A 15,938-nucleotide genomic window follows, 5' to 3' on the forward strand; every position below is an offset into this window, starting at 1 on the left:
GATCAATTTGCATTACCTTGTTTTAGAAACAACACTGCATAAGATATTGAGGTTTTTCAGAGAATGGATTTTTAACAAAAAAAAAATCTACCAGTGCTGAAGAAGTAATCCAAAGTATTTAGAATACGTTACTGACCTGGAGTAATCTAACAGAATATGTTACAAATTACAATTTACAGCATGTATTCTGTAATCTGTAGTGGAATACATGTCAAAAGTAACCCTCCCAACCCTGGCAACTGGACATTCAATTAGGAAACATCACACATATGGGTTCCCCTGTGTCCAAAAACCTTTTCATAACAGACACTGGAACATGCTGTAATTCCAGTTTGGGTATAGAGGGCTTAGTATCTTAGTTAAAGTCAACATGAAATAGCATTCACGACCCATTTTACTTCTGTAATGTGATGTATATCTGAGTGAAATAAGACATTAAAAAATACAATATAAATAAAAAATTATGGAGAGACTTGATTTTATCCGTCAGGAATTGATTGGACAGAGAAAAGTGGACTTTCCATGTCACACTGGAGCCAGACATGAATGTGAGTTTCCAGTGGATTGTAGAGGACTGTCTACTACATCCTGAAACTCTGCCAGCACCCACTTTTAAAGAGACTGGGACATGGAAGCCAAAGGTCAAGTTCACCCTCGAAAGGATCTAGATAAATGTTTTAATGCTTCGTTTGCTAATATATCATTATTTGCCATTATTGCACTGTAAAAATGTAGGTTTTGAAAAAAAATTTAACTTACGAATGAAATGTTTCCTCAACAAAAACATGCAAATAATTGCCCCAAAACAGAAAGATGTACTGTGGTAATCAAAGCTGAAAGTTGTCCATTAAAATGATATATTCACCACATTTAAATGTGTTCGGTCAATATATCAAGTCAAACTGAAAAATTTGTATTGGCTTAGCAAATGAAACTGTCCATGCATGCGCACGATGCGCCTGAGAAAACAATATTGGCACATTGAAAAGGCGCATGTGGTGGTGACGAAAGCTAGGTGGAGAGTGCAAGCGCTGCTGAAGTCCAAAGACATGAACAAACAGAATTTTTCATTTCATTTTTGTAATAAATTGAAGGAAGCACTTTTGAGTTTCAACATACAAGCACAGAGACCTATTGCTCAATAAGAGACCTCAAGATCAACTAGCCAAAAATAAAAGAGTGTTGTTGCCCAGATAGAACGGATTCTTTTTAGGAATGAAACTCAAATCGATAACCATGTCGGCACCTGAACGACGAATGCGTTTAGTTCATTCTGCTACACTTGAAAAGGTTAAAGCTGGGAGGAACCCTGCAGTTATGTCAGTACCAGCAAGCCCATTGCGTTTGATGGCCGATACAGCCGCTATTACTCCGCTAGGTTCCACTATGGATGAGACCTCTCCAGCAATGGCTAAGCCAGAAGATCCCTCATCATGCTTGGCGACATAGTCGCCGTTGCGTCCTAGTGATGTGTCACTGTTTAGCTACGCTAGCTATTTGGGGGAGAAGCAAGGTTTATCGGAAGTGTGTGACACTTGCCAAGATGGTCAGATGCAAAGTTGTCACAACGGACCAGTCCAACACAGGCTGGGGAGATCTATGTAAGGGACAACCGGTGTTTGGCACCTGAAAAGGCTGTTGGTTCTGAGAGCCTTATGGTCAGATGTCAAAAGTTTCACAGACTGTTTCGTACAGACAGACTTTGGTTGTGGCATATATAAATCGCCTATAAGGAGTATGGTCGCACACAATGCTGAATCTGGTGAGCTGAATTCACCTCGGGAACAAGTTATGTCTCCTATTGAAACATGCGTACATGTCCCAGGGCCACCTGAACAGCAGAGTACATTTACTTATGATTCACAAGGTGTGATGAAGAGGAGGGCATGGACGGGCCGTGAGGATACACACCAGGCGCTGTGTTTCAGTTGCCTCCACTTCTAAGACCATCAGTCCACGCATATTACCATGTGGCTCATTGTGCATGACACCGTGGAGACTCCCAGCATGTGGAGGCTCATGCTACTCTCCGTGATCCATGCGCAACTCATCACAAGCCCCATTGAGAGCGAGAACTACTAATCGTGACCACATCCTCCTTTCCCGAACTGTTCCACTGACTTCCTTCAGTCAGAAAATCCTGATGGTGTGGCACTGGGCTCAAGCAAGCCATGACACATACATTGGGTAGAGCGGCAAGCTTCACCAGCCAGTCAAACTGGCATGATGGTATAGGGTTTCAAAGTCATCACCCCTAGGAGGCGCTCCAACAATATCAGCTACTGACGCAGCGTCTCATTCCTTCCTTTAAGGGAACCAAGTGTACAACAGTAACTGAGACGTTTATACATTGGCTCAAAATATAATTTCAGATTGAGCCAATGTTAAAAGACTGTTGCCACAGTAGAAAATATTGAATTCACAGAACTTTAATTAAGCAGCTAAAAAAAAATATTTGGAGAGGTCTAAAAAATGGTATATATCTGAACCTTTGTTACATCAACATTAACCAACATAAAATACATTTATTGCGATACATTTTTTAAGCTTCTGGTTAACGTTATTTCCAGCCTACACCAGTCAAAAGTTTGGACACACCTACTCTTTATTATGACTACTTTACACATTTTATGCAAAACATTTAAACAAATCAGAACTCTCTTTTATCTTTTCAAACCGTATTAACGGAGTTCACATGTATATCATGCACATCCTTACCCTTCATTATCTGTTCTAAACATTTACAATAAAATAAAATATAAATATTTTTACTATATACCTATATTTTATATTATTAATCATATGAAATAGCTTTGTGAAGAAATTCATATGTAGCACAATATTTGTCTTTAAAACTCATTTCTAACAGCATAAGCCTTTTGATCAATAAGGTTTTTAAGATCATCAGAAACATAAATTCAGTCAAGAGTGTTTGGAATTTTAACTGGAAATATAAGTGCAGCGTAATTCTAGCGGGAAGACTAGCAGCTGAACATCATTGCACCATTAGCTAGGTAACTCCTTGCCCATCACATGTAAGCCAGTGCTTTATAAGTCTGTTCACAATCTATCACATTGCTGTTTTAGTGTGCTAACACGTCAACCTCCACCACCCCACCACCACCAGTTGAGTCCCGTCCTGCACAGGGGTAGGCTCCTTGCCCCTGTCTCCTATCTCCGGCAGGATATGACAGTTCCGAGTACAAATTCTTCAGACCGCCAGACAGGGCTTATGCCAAAGAGAGACATTACATTTCTGTTTTATATTCATCAAATAAACATCATCTTAAATTTCACTGAAGTCTGCGAGCCTTCCTGATAGAAATGTAGGTGAAATGGCGGCCAAAAAGGAAAGTTGTTTCAGAAGAGGAGCAAGTTATTAAATTGTAATGAAAGATTACAAAGACAAATATTTGTTTTTCTTTGGAATGATACATTTTGCACAATATGAGCCAGAACTAGAAAGTTATTAGGGACGAGTTTGATTTCATTTGGACTGAAACTCACTAGTTCACTCTCTGTAGAACATATTAGTAATTTTTCAGAGCAATCTTATGATCGATTGGCTGCCACATACTCCATTTTCTTTGTCATCCTCTCTGCAGTCTCCTTGTCTGACTCTTCCTCATCTCTTTCATCCATTTACTTACTTGACACTCTTCCCTTTTCTCTTGTTATATTAGTTTCACACTCTTCTACCCCTATTTTTTCACTCTCTCTCCTCCCCTCCACTTCTCATCTCTTCCTTTCCTCTTGCCAAATTCTGAACTTCCAAGGCCCTTGGGTGGTGAAGTGTTCAGGTCGCCGTGGAAACAACAGGTCCCTTTCTGTCATCATGCCAGTCAGAGCTGATTGTAATTCTAAGTTCGGCGCTGGTTCAATGAGCTGATGAGAACAGGATGTGCTCTAGAAGCCCCACAAAACGGCCCCCTTTAGGAAAGTGCCAGCCAATGAGAACATAGATACAAACCCCATGCCACTGAGCAACAAAATGTGACAATAAAAATGCAAGTCTTAGAGCCAAGCCACCAAAAACACTTCCTGCTGAAATGTAACTTTAATTATATATTATGTCAGGAAATAACTTATATGTAATAACAAATAAGTCATTTGTATTTAAATATTCCATTATAATACATTTTATTCACTTATAAAAATAAAATCTGAACAAAGTCCTACACTATTATTATGTATCTCTGAAGTCCCTTGAAGGACCAAGGTTTTGTTTGTTTTTGGACATGTAAGACTAAAAACTTTCATATGTAGACAAAAATTACCTCAATAACAGCATTTCTGAGAATGATGATGTGGTCTTATATAAAATAAATCAAGTATATTAGACCTGTACTCATCTCAAGAGTCTACAAAATAATATATATTTTATTACAACTAGGATGTTTTTGTTTATCATCAAAAAACATATAGTATGTCTGACAAGTCTTATTTATAAACCATAAACATTTACAAACACACACACGCACACGCGCACACACACACACACACACACACACACACACACACACACACACACACACACAGCATTTCACACTGCCACATTGCTGGCTGGATTACATACAGCACATTTTAGTTATTTTAATGTCAAACATCACTAATGCTCTGCTGGCCTCATTCTGAGTGGTAGATGGTTGGGATCTTTATCAAAGAATTTGCTTATTACTGCAGCTCACTGACCGCTCAAGAGTGACTCATACAAGATCCTTCTGGAAACCTTCTGATAATATCAGACTGAGGGAAGAAAGCATTACACCTCTTGTGAAATAATGAGATAAAAGAAGTAAATCATTAAAGTTAATCATAGGTGGAACCTAAGAAGTCCCACAGTATTGAGAAATAAGTATTGAGTGTTCCAAATCACACAATTTAGCACTATTCACTATTCTATGCCATTTTGTAGTGTAAGTAGTGTGAGTAGTATGTTAACACTGAAAATGCAACTATGTACCTTGATAATGTAATGGATAACAGAAAAAGCTGAGTGTGTAATGTTGGACACTGCATGTACTCAGCGCTCGTGGCTTGCCTTATGTAGCAGAAGGGGTGGATTGTGTATCTGATTGTGATGCTGATCTCTAACTATTGGAATTATAGAATAATGTAGCAACTGGCGAAACTTCTGTGAAGATAGCACCTTACAAATGTAAGTTGAATGCTTTACCATCACCCCACACTGTGCGAATATGTTATTTTTGATATAAGTGTTAGACTGAGTTTGGCTAACATGCTAAAGCTAGCGCAAACACATGTGTTTGAAATGTTACAAAAAATAGTAAACTGAAATTGTTACTGCAAGGATCTATTTCTAGCTGCCTGATCTCATAAAAATGGAGTGACTGTGGTGGCATTTTTTCCAAATGACATAACGTGGTTCATTACACCTATCGTGGCAGTGTGGTGCTAAAAGTGAGTTTTTTCAACCAAACAAATTACGGTTTTAAGGTTAATGCTCTATCACATTTTAAATCAATAAAACCTACCTCCAAACCCTAAACGTTAAACCTAGCATAAATAGTGTCATTAAAAACAAATGTGCATAAAAACCACGATTGCTGAAGCAGATGTCATTTTGTGGTGCTTCAGTGACACCTTCGACTCATATGTCGACAGTGTTGGGGAGTAACAGACTACATGTTCGGGCATTCTGTATTTAAAATACAAAATATGAGTAACAGTATTCCACAACAGTTACCATTTAAAAAGTTGTAATCAGAATAGAGCGCAACAGTCTGGTTCCGGAAGTAAAAATCCCATTTATTTATCCCATAGGCTATCTGATTTTCAGCGATAACTTATAAACCTTTAAAGACAGACCTACTGTGAGCTAGGAGGTTGTTCATCAATTGTATATGCTTCTGTTGAAGCCATCTATCTGCATTATCTCAACATCATTGTTTAAAATTCATGGGAAACAACAACATTAATCACGGTACAGCAGAGAAAGATCCACCAATCATAGAACTGCTTACATCTAAACCCATGAAACGTGGCTCGGAGTGAATGTGTGCTCCCATGATGCACTGTAAATGATGTAACTGAGTCTGTCTCCCTTTACCCTTAAACTACTTATATTTGTACTACATATTGGAATATTTTGCAATAAACTGTAAATACATTGTTTCAATACTTAATATATTCCCAGAGTTTTTTATTAAATTACACCATTCGCAATGCTTCATGGGATTGTAGTTTGTGTGACCTCTTGAAAGACAGTAAGTACACAGCCTTGTAATCAAGTTAGTGATGTTGTGATTCACCTCAGAGCTGGTTGGTTTGGTTCATGGTTCACAACTCTTTTATCAAGGATTTTACTCAAAGTCTATGGAAGAAATGAATGGGCGGTCACTGTTGTGCTCTTTACAATTACGTTCAATAAGTATTTTGATTACTGAAGAGATTACTTTGCAATTTATTGTCATTTGTTTCATTTATTTAGTGCTTTCAGATGGAAAACATTTATACATATAAATGATGTGATCCAAAGTGCATTTGAACAGCGGTGAAACACTTTCTTATGATGTGTTACATTCATATGAGCAGACAGAGAAGTACGTTTGAAGTAAGTTTGGAGCAGAAGAAATAGAAATAAACATTGTGTAAATTGTCAGATTTACGCTAAGCTAAAATGTTATTTCAAGCCATTTTACATGCACATGTGACCAAACACGATCATATCAAAATTTATTTTTTATAGTAACACCTTTGATATTAGGGCAAAAATCTTATTCTTGATAATAATTTGAATATTGTTTTCCTGTAAAAATATCTAAAATCCTTAAAACAAGACCAATTAGATTGATCTTGTTTTAGAAACAACACTGCATAAGATATTTAGGTTTTTCAGAGAATTTATTTTTAACATGTATTTTGAGTTTTTATAGAAAACAAGTGAAAAAAATCTACCAGTGCTGAAGAAGTAATCCAAAGTATTTAGATTACGTTACTGACTTTGAGTAATCTAACGGAATACGTTACAAATTAAATTTTAGAGCATGTATTCTGTAATCTGTAGTGAAATACATTCAAAAGTAACCCTCCCAACCCTGCGAGTTGACTTGCGTGCTCTTCAGGACTCATACATCGGTCTTTTGCATCGCAAGTGCAGAGCTCTATCAGATAAGCTACTATAAACAAGCTTGTAAATGTTGTTAGTTATTTAATGCAAATGTTAAAATCTATAACCTTACAAGTCAGGAACTATTGTAAAAGTGTTAAGATGTCATAAACACTGTGTGAGGAACTGAGAGAAAAGTGTTTATGAACTGATAATCTGTCGTTATTTGAGTTAAGTGAAACGGAATAAAAGTAATTGCTATTGTAGTGCCTTTTGTGTTCATTTTACCAGGAAATTGTCATGATACACACAATGAACCACGTAAAAATCGTTTTGCAAAAAGGTAGGTACAGTAATTTGAGACCAGGCAGATTTCTATTTCATCTAACCTACATAAATTACTTTTGTTTGTGTAATCTAATTTGTCAGGTTGATTGACTTTTTAAATTACAAAACCAGTTAATTTAGATTTTACTCTATGAAGCACATTTTTAGGTTACCCAACAAAACATTTTGTAAATGGTGCAGGATGAATTAAACGTAGAAGTTTAGGGGTAGATGTTTAATCAAATCCTGAACCCCAACTATGAGCAAAAGTAATAGTAAAGTTTGCCGGAGCAAATACCATTGATCCTTAAAGTTGTAATAATCTCATGTATTAGAAATAAAAAAGGAACTGTGCATGATGGGTGAAGGTCCACAGTCCCGAGAATCATCCAGACATTGTGAGGATGAACAGCACAGTCATTTGAGACAAAGAGATGTGAAAAGAGAAATGAGCAAAGGCGTAAGAAAAGACTATATAAAGACAGAGCAAGAGTTATTGAGCAAAAGGACACAAAAGATGTTTGAAATTTCTGATTGAAACCAGCATCTTGATATTCTCAAAATGAAGTCAGTTTGACTGGAATGTAAAGGAGGTTAATAAAATTCCTAAACATTTGACCCTGATTGTGACTATTTTGGCATTATCTTTTTCTGTATTTTTTTAAGCTAAATTACTCTCTCTCTCTCTCTCTCTCTCTCTCTCTCTCTCTTTCTGTCTTTTTCGCCATTGTCCAGCCCTCGCCTCCACTGACCCCACCCTGTTTCTATGCAACACAAAGACTGGACCCCCTCCCCGATTCCACTGGACACTACGACCCCCCGAGGGACCCAGAATCAGATGATGTCACTTTTGCCAGCCTGTTTAAAAGCCAGCTGCTTCCGTTGCTTAGAAACGACCCTTTTGAGAGAGACGAAGGCAAGGGAAAAAATGATGTTTCCAGCTGATACACTGAGCACTCACAATGGTAATTGCTTTTTAAGTGATAAATTAGTGTCACCATTCTAGTGTAAATCGTATGTGGTAGCTACTAGAACACAAGTGTCTAAATTACTTCTGAAATATATAAATAGTGGTGTTTGCTAAGGCAAGCACTCTTGATACTGCACATTTTTAAAGGGGACTTATTATGGAAAATCCACTTTTTAAATTTTTTTTAACATACTTATGTGTTCCCAGTGTGTGTAGACAACCACAAAATATGGTAAAAGACCATCCCCTCGTTTCTTTCAATAAAAAAAAAAAAAAAGGTTTGTAGCCCCTTATGATGTTAAATGGGGAAAGGTATCGCCCGAGTAGCTTAGATCCTCCCTCATAATACCTGAGCAAGCAGCGCACATAACACAAAGCAAGTATGCGTTGCATTACAAACGTTTCCACAAGGGGCACTATAGCAGACATGGTTGTGAACTGTCTGCTTTTATGATGAGTTTTATCTTTCAAGTAACCTACTGTGAGGGTGTGGCAACAGTCTCAAGACATTACTACTGAGCAAGTAAGTTAGTCAATATATTTATAGCAACTTATAGCAAAAGTTTAAAGGCACAGACTTGTGAACGTAACTCTATCGCCCCCCCTTGAGAACTGAGGTTTGGTGCCACTACAGTAACATAAGAACGCACATTAAATATGTTCAATTGAATCATGCGTTGACAATGCATTGGCTAAGCGCTTGCATTTGTGTACACGGACTTACATGAAAGTATGTTTCTGGCCTGATTTTAACAGACCCCTAACCATAAGTATTAAACTTCGGCACATAACTTTTCCTGCGCCATGAACGGTGTTGGGTTACTCTACAAAAGTAATTCAATACAAATGAATAATGACATTTTGTAATCAGATTACACCTAATAATACAGGCCATGAATTATGCCTCAAATTCTGCGGCATGTTAAGGAGAGGTGTGCTATTATTTTTCTAATTGATCTCATTTACGATTTTATCATGGCGAAAGATAAATTAGGTTAATGAAATGTTGAAAACTATCATTAAAGTTTATCATTAAAGCCTTTTAAAACCACAATCGCATGGTTTATTTTTCTAAATGTTCCAGTATTCGGCATTTAGTCATCTTAACAGATATTTATGAACGTCAGCACAGCTCATTCTTCATAAAAACAATACATTATCTCTGACAAACACATGCCTCTGGATATGACATACTCCATAATGTGCCCCAATTGCACAAATACACACGGCTAAACGTGTGCAAGTGTGTATGTGTGTGGGCACACTTGATTAATAAGCAGTGCTAAATTGCCCACAAATGAGAAATGATGCTTTTGTTTGTAGTCTCTGGCGAGCTGTAGAACAGGGTGGAGTTCATTATGCGTAGAAATGAAGAGAAAGCAAAAGGACCATGATGAGGCGAAGAAAATAGGATGGATGATGTGCTGGTAATGGAGTGGACAGGTGTGAAAAATGATGCTAGCACTGCTAGAGTCATTGTTTTGTCTCTGTCTTTTGTTTTTCACTCATACATGATACAAAGTTTAGCTTTTAACTTGGATAGAACTGCTTTATCCTATCTCCTTTATAAAAAAAACAAAGATCTTAAAAAACTAAATATTAGTTAGATGCCATGTCAAGATGGTTCCCTCTCCATTTTTGCTGTCAGTGGTAATATCTCAGTGCCATGAAAGTGGAAATTAGTTTTACCAGCAGCAGTCATGGTGCAGAGTGTCATTGTGCTCTGGATTTCACAGCAGGAACAGAGAGAGCCTGTCACTCTGACATCAGTCATACACATAAATCAACCCATTGTTCAGTTCACTGCAGCTTTTTACAAGCTCTCTTTCCACACACACACACACACACACACACACACACACACACACACACACACACACACACACACACACACACACACACACACACAAAACAACTCTTAAATTTAGTTATTGTCATTTACTCTCTGAACTGAATATAACAAAAATATTTGGAAAATTACATAATTTGAATTATGATTTCATTTCAACATACCTAGTCTTATTGTGCATGATTCATCAGTGTATGTTAAAACAATGTTAACCAATTGCCAAAGAGCTCTTTGGCATTGTTGTTCTAGCTCCAGTCATGCAGAGAATGTCCACTTTTCATCAACCACTCAATTTTGATGAAAATATCAAGAACATTTTTCATTTTAAATATTCAGATTTACTCTGAAATACATCATATTACATAAGTAAAATAGTTTCATGTTGACTTTAACTGTGCTGATTCCACGGTAAAATCAAATGTGCACAAAGCACTCAAATTCTGCCAAGGCTTTTTATGACATACACGTAACAGAAAACTTAACATTCTTTATTTAACATGGACATTTGAACTAATTGTGTTCATGATAGACCCTAACTGACAAATCTGGACATTCCTACTCAGGACAATACCAAAGCTTTCTATGGCACACGTGAACACAAAAAAGACTCAATCTGTTCATGAAACTTACTCTGAAATGCTCAAACTTTATATGCTACCAAAACATTTGATGATTTTCAGTTATTCTCATTCAAGCATTCTGACGTCAGGCTGCTGCCAACATCAATAATCCAAACAAGACTGTGAATCTCCATAAAACAACCAAAAGAGAAAAGCTATTGTCATCTGACCAGGTCACCTTCCTTCCTGAAAGCATTTTCTAGATCCTGTTTTGCTGATGAATATGATGTTGACTCTCTGCTCAATAAATGAGGTCACTGTATACTATCTGAGAAGACTTGACATCTGATTCATATTGATATAGCTTTAATAATATTCATTTTTACTTCTGATACATCCACTTTCATGCTTCATCGTTTTCAAGGATTCGCACCGTGTCCTTTTCAGGCCTGATGCAACAAGTCATTTGTTTGTCCACACTGAAATTGAAAATGCTGAACAACCATCATGATCAAATGAGAAATTGCCTTGAATTTCATAATTTACCTTGAAAATCAACTCTATTCTGCTGAACAAATGACAAGCGTCATACACCATCAGACATTTTTGTATCAACTGAAATGCATTTCCTGTGCCGCTACTACTGTTGCGTGAACAACTTCTGTGATAGGGGTTCTGGTATCAGGAATCAGGAAGTAATCACTTTCACATAAACAATGGTGAGTGTGATTTGGAGGTTGCATTTTCACTCTAATTTCACTATGGGCATGGATACCCATTGCGACACAACAGAAATAGGGTTTGGGTTAGGGGTAGAGTTAATAAAATATAATGCATTCCTGTTGACTGCATTACTTCATTTACAAATTAAAATACAACTCCTTTTTGGCGCCACCATGTGGACATTTCACTTGTGTGTTATGACAGAAATAGAAACCTAGCGGCTTGCAAAATTCATCCTTTTTTGTCTGTTTTTATTTTATTTTTATTTGTTGCTTGTTGCTTTATCGCATTAAACCTGGTCAAGACGCTGTTATATCCACAGGTCTGTTGTCATATTGCAACCAGGTTAAACGCAATAAAGTGACAAACAACCAAAAGCTTGAAAAATCACTTGTTTACTACTTCAGTTGTGTCGCAATGGGTAGCCAAACCCAGAGTGAAATTGTTCGAAATTCCAACTGTTCATAGTTTTATATTAAACATCAAATGTGTTATGATTAATTTTATCACGATACACAGCATTTTAGATTTCAGTGTGGGCAGACAAATTAAGCTACAGTAGTTATGGTTGCAAACTTGTTGTGCCTTGTTGTGCCTGGTTAGGATATGGTGTTGTACACTACAAAAGTTCTTCATTGTGCTTATTTTGTTTTGTGGCTTTCGAAATCCTATATCCTAAATCTAGCTATATTTATCTGCCTGGATTGGTTCCTGTTCTAGGCTTCTATGTAGCATATCTTACTCCTGAATCTGTCTCTAGGCAACTCCCACACTGTGGATTTTGGTCCAAGATGCCTCAGATGTGTTCTTAAAATACTTGACCCAAACTACATCACACGCATTCACCAGGAAATGCATCAAAACAGTCTGCATCGCCCCAGCATCTGATATCATCCTCCTAAAGCCTTCAGAATTCTGCTAAAAGGCTTTTGATGGTTGTATACATTGAAAAAAAAAAACTACTCAAAATGTAGTTGCTTTTTCTAGAGGGTTACAGACACATATCAGTACCCAGTCAATCCTGGTAAGATTTGGCGTACACCGAGTTGAAAAAAGAGTAACAATAATGCTATGATGATGACAAATAACTTGATGGTGCCATGACTATAACTGAGTCTTAGTGGCATATAAACAATTGGATATTTCAAATAAAAAGCATAGTATGTCTGGTAACACTTGTACGAAGGTTATAAATGTATTGGAAACACTTTACAACAAATAGTTCGATAAATAAACTTCAATTGGTTCAAAATGCAGCAGCCAGAGTGCAGAGAACCAAGAAATATGATCATATTAGCCCCATTTTATCATCGTTACATTGGCTACCTGTTAAATTTCATATTATTATACAGTTTGTTAACTACATGCAAAGCTTTGAATGGTCTAGCTCCACTGTACTTAAGTGACCTTCTGTCATGCTCTATTCCATCACGTTCATTACGATTACAATATTCTGTCCTGTTAATAGTTCCTAGAATATCAAAATCCACAAAAAGAGGTAGATCCTTTTCCTACTTTGGTAATAACTATGGAATAATCTCCCTAACACTGTTCGGGACTCAGACACACTCCCTCAGTTTAAGTCTAGACTAAAGACTCATCTATTTAGCCAGGCATACACCTAATTTATCCCACAACTCACAATTAGGCTGATTTAGTTAGGTCTGCTGGAACCAGAAACCAGAAACATTGATCGTGATCTATAACTCTGCAAAAGATTGAACGGCATCTACGCTAATATTATTGTATTTGTTTCCATGTCTCATCCTCGGGATACATATCCCGAGGTTACCAGATCCAGCTCCGTTCCTGCATGATGTCGGACTCCACTAGTCATTAATCTTACAGTTCTTACAAAATCTAAGTTTAAACACTGACACTTAACACTTACTTAGTTTAATAATTTTAAACCATGACTTGCACTGCACATAATTAAGTAATATTTGCATTATATTCGTGTTGTTTAGTCAGAGGGGAACTGGCCCCTACAGTGAGTCTGGTTTCACCCAAGATTATTTTTCTCCATTAATCAACATCTTACGGAGTTTTGTGTTCCTTGCCACAGTCACCTTCAGTTTGCTCACTGGGGGTCTAAATAGTTGTATTATTATGATTTAATTATGTATTTTTATGGACAATTTACAATCATATTAAATCAAACTACATAATGATGACTCTAAGACATTATAAATATTACATTTTTATTTTCTGTTAATGCATGTTTCCTGTAAAGCTGCTTTGAAATTATGTGTGTTGTGAAAGGTGCTATTCAAATAAAAATGACTTAAATGATTTGACTTTACAATAAGGTTCCATTCATTTAATTTAGTTAATGCATTGGTATCAAGAACTAACCATGAACAATATATTTTTTACAGCCTTAATTCATCTTTGTTCATGCTAATTTATGAAAATAAAATTGTTAATTGTTAGTTCATAATGTATGAAATAATTTTAACATATACAACTTTATTATTTTTAAAATGTATTAGTCTATGTTGCAGTTAACAAACATTAAAAAATGTTTGGACTTAAATATTGACCTGTTTCTCACCCAAACCAATCAAATCACTTCTGAAGACATGGATTAAACCACTGGAGTCTAATGGATTACTTATATGTTTCCTTTATGTGATTCTTGGACCTTAAAAGATTTGGCCGCCATTCATTTCATTTTTAGAAAAATATTGAATCTCTTTTGGTTCATACATGAGACAAAAAGAGACCAAAAGAGATTAAATATGATTTTTTATTATTATTCAGCAGAAGAAAGAACGTTATACACACCTGGGATGGGATGAGGGTGAGTAAATGATGAGAGAATTTAAATTTTGGGGTAAACTATCCTTTAAAGGTATAATCATGAATGGATACGCATTGTAATGTATTATAATATCACGATTACTTATGAAAAGATATAGACGTTACAATGCATTGTTGTGATGAATACCGTTAGAACGCATTAATAGTTTTAAAACTTTTATAAACAGGCTACAAGTGTTACCCATTTACCATTTGCTATAAGCAACTTTACATTTCAAGTAGTACAACATGAACTGCTACAGTGAACAGACATGACGTCATACATGCAGCGTCATCAGGGATGCGAGTGTTCGGCCGCGCGGGATCATCTCCCATCTGTGCTGTTCAGAAATACAGCTTAAAATCTCATGTTTCCGTATTTATGGCCTCGATCACGTCAACTAAAACGGTTTTATTTAGACTATCATCTGGACGAGAAAAAAAAAAGTTTCAACTGCTTCAAAATAGATAACCCCGGCAAACATGTTGAAGTAGACAAGACTTTTCTTTTAGGATAACATTAATTTCTACATTTAGGCCGACTCAAATTATGTGGCATACCATAACATCATATAAAGAACGTGTGTCTATAGATAAACAGGTTACACAGTTTGACTTAATGTGCGTATTTCCGGTGCTGCACTTGTTATAGTCCACTTGACTGATAAACATATTGATAAATTATTTTCTATTTAATATCTATTTGATAAACCATTCTTTATAAAATAACTTGCCCCGGAAACCTAATGCATTATAATATTATAGAAATTATTTAAAAATGCACAAAATAAAAAATACGCAGAAGATTTAGTGTAAACAAAATATGGACTCATCTATCTTTAATCTCAGTTCGTAACAAATCAATTCACGACTGAAGGTCTCATAAACATGCTGTTGTCAAGTCAAGTAACCTTGCGATTTTCAACACATTTAGATACAGCCTCATACAGCCAGGATCATTACGTAAATATACATTTATCTTTCACTTACCATAGGCTTGTTTTAAATTTGTAATCTCAGCCATTCTGAAAGTCCAGTGGCTTTGCTGCGGACAGAAAACAAAAAATAAAAAGCAAAGAAAGTGATATATCTATTTAATGTCCATGAATTTGTACAGCTCGTTCCTCCAGCTGAATGGGTGGCCGAACTGTAGGATGTTTTCTTCTGTGCCTGCGTACTCCTCAAGGATGCGCTCGGGGACGCGCCCGCGCTCCCGCCTCCTCTTCTCCAGAACCGAGTGATGATGCCGCGCGGCGTCAGCTATTATTTATATACAAGCCCATCAGCGCCCCCTATAGACCATGTGTGAAAGGACATTACATTTAGATCAAACTATGAACTTGAGGTCTTGAACCTCCACAAGCTATTCTTACGGATTATATTATATTATATATAAAAGTAAAAATAAATAATTTTTAGAGTAAATAGATTTAAATAATACTTTGAAATACAGAAGTTTTGAAATGTCTTCTTCACAATATTCATATGGATTGTATTTAAAAAATATTACATTATATTATAAAAAACAATAAATAATTGAACAGAAAATAAGACACAATACATTTGAAAAAAATATATATTTGAACAAATTAACAAATAATTTAACAAAAATATTTAAAAATGTTTAGTAATAAGACT

The 15,938-nt window shown here is 36.2% G+C and overlaps 1 protein-coding gene and 1 long non-coding RNA gene across 2 annotated transcripts in view; one reads left to right on the forward strand and one right to left on the reverse strand.

The window, feature by feature from the left end:
- LOC127620252 (synaptotagmin-11-like) overlaps positions 1 to 15,520 on the reverse strand; it is a 39,987-nt gene extending 24,467 nt beyond the window's left edge. Inside the window, exon 1 of the mRNA XM_052093416.1 lies at positions 15,291 to 15,520. Coding sequence (XP_051949376.1) covers positions 15,291 to 15,324 — 34 coding nt within the window. The 5' untranslated portion in view covers positions 15,325 to 15,520. The remainder of the gene's footprint in view (positions 1 to 15,290) is intronic.
- On the forward strand, positions 4,931 to 13,771 carry LOC127620253 (uncharacterized). The gene is made up of 3 exons (XR_007967690.1): positions 4,931 to 5,158; positions 8,132 to 8,361; positions 12,259 to 13,771. It is a non-coding gene; the product is annotated as an uncharacterized LOC127620253 (long non-coding RNA).
- Positions 15,521 to 15,938: the final 418 nt, after the last annotated feature.

This window comes from Xyrauchen texanus, chromosome 26, assembly GCF_025860055.1.
Source record: "Xyrauchen texanus isolate HMW12.3.18 chromosome 26, RBS_HiC_50CHRs, whole genome shotgun sequence".
NCBI lineage: Eukaryota > Metazoa > Chordata > Actinopteri > Cypriniformes > Catostomidae > Xyrauchen > Xyrauchen texanus.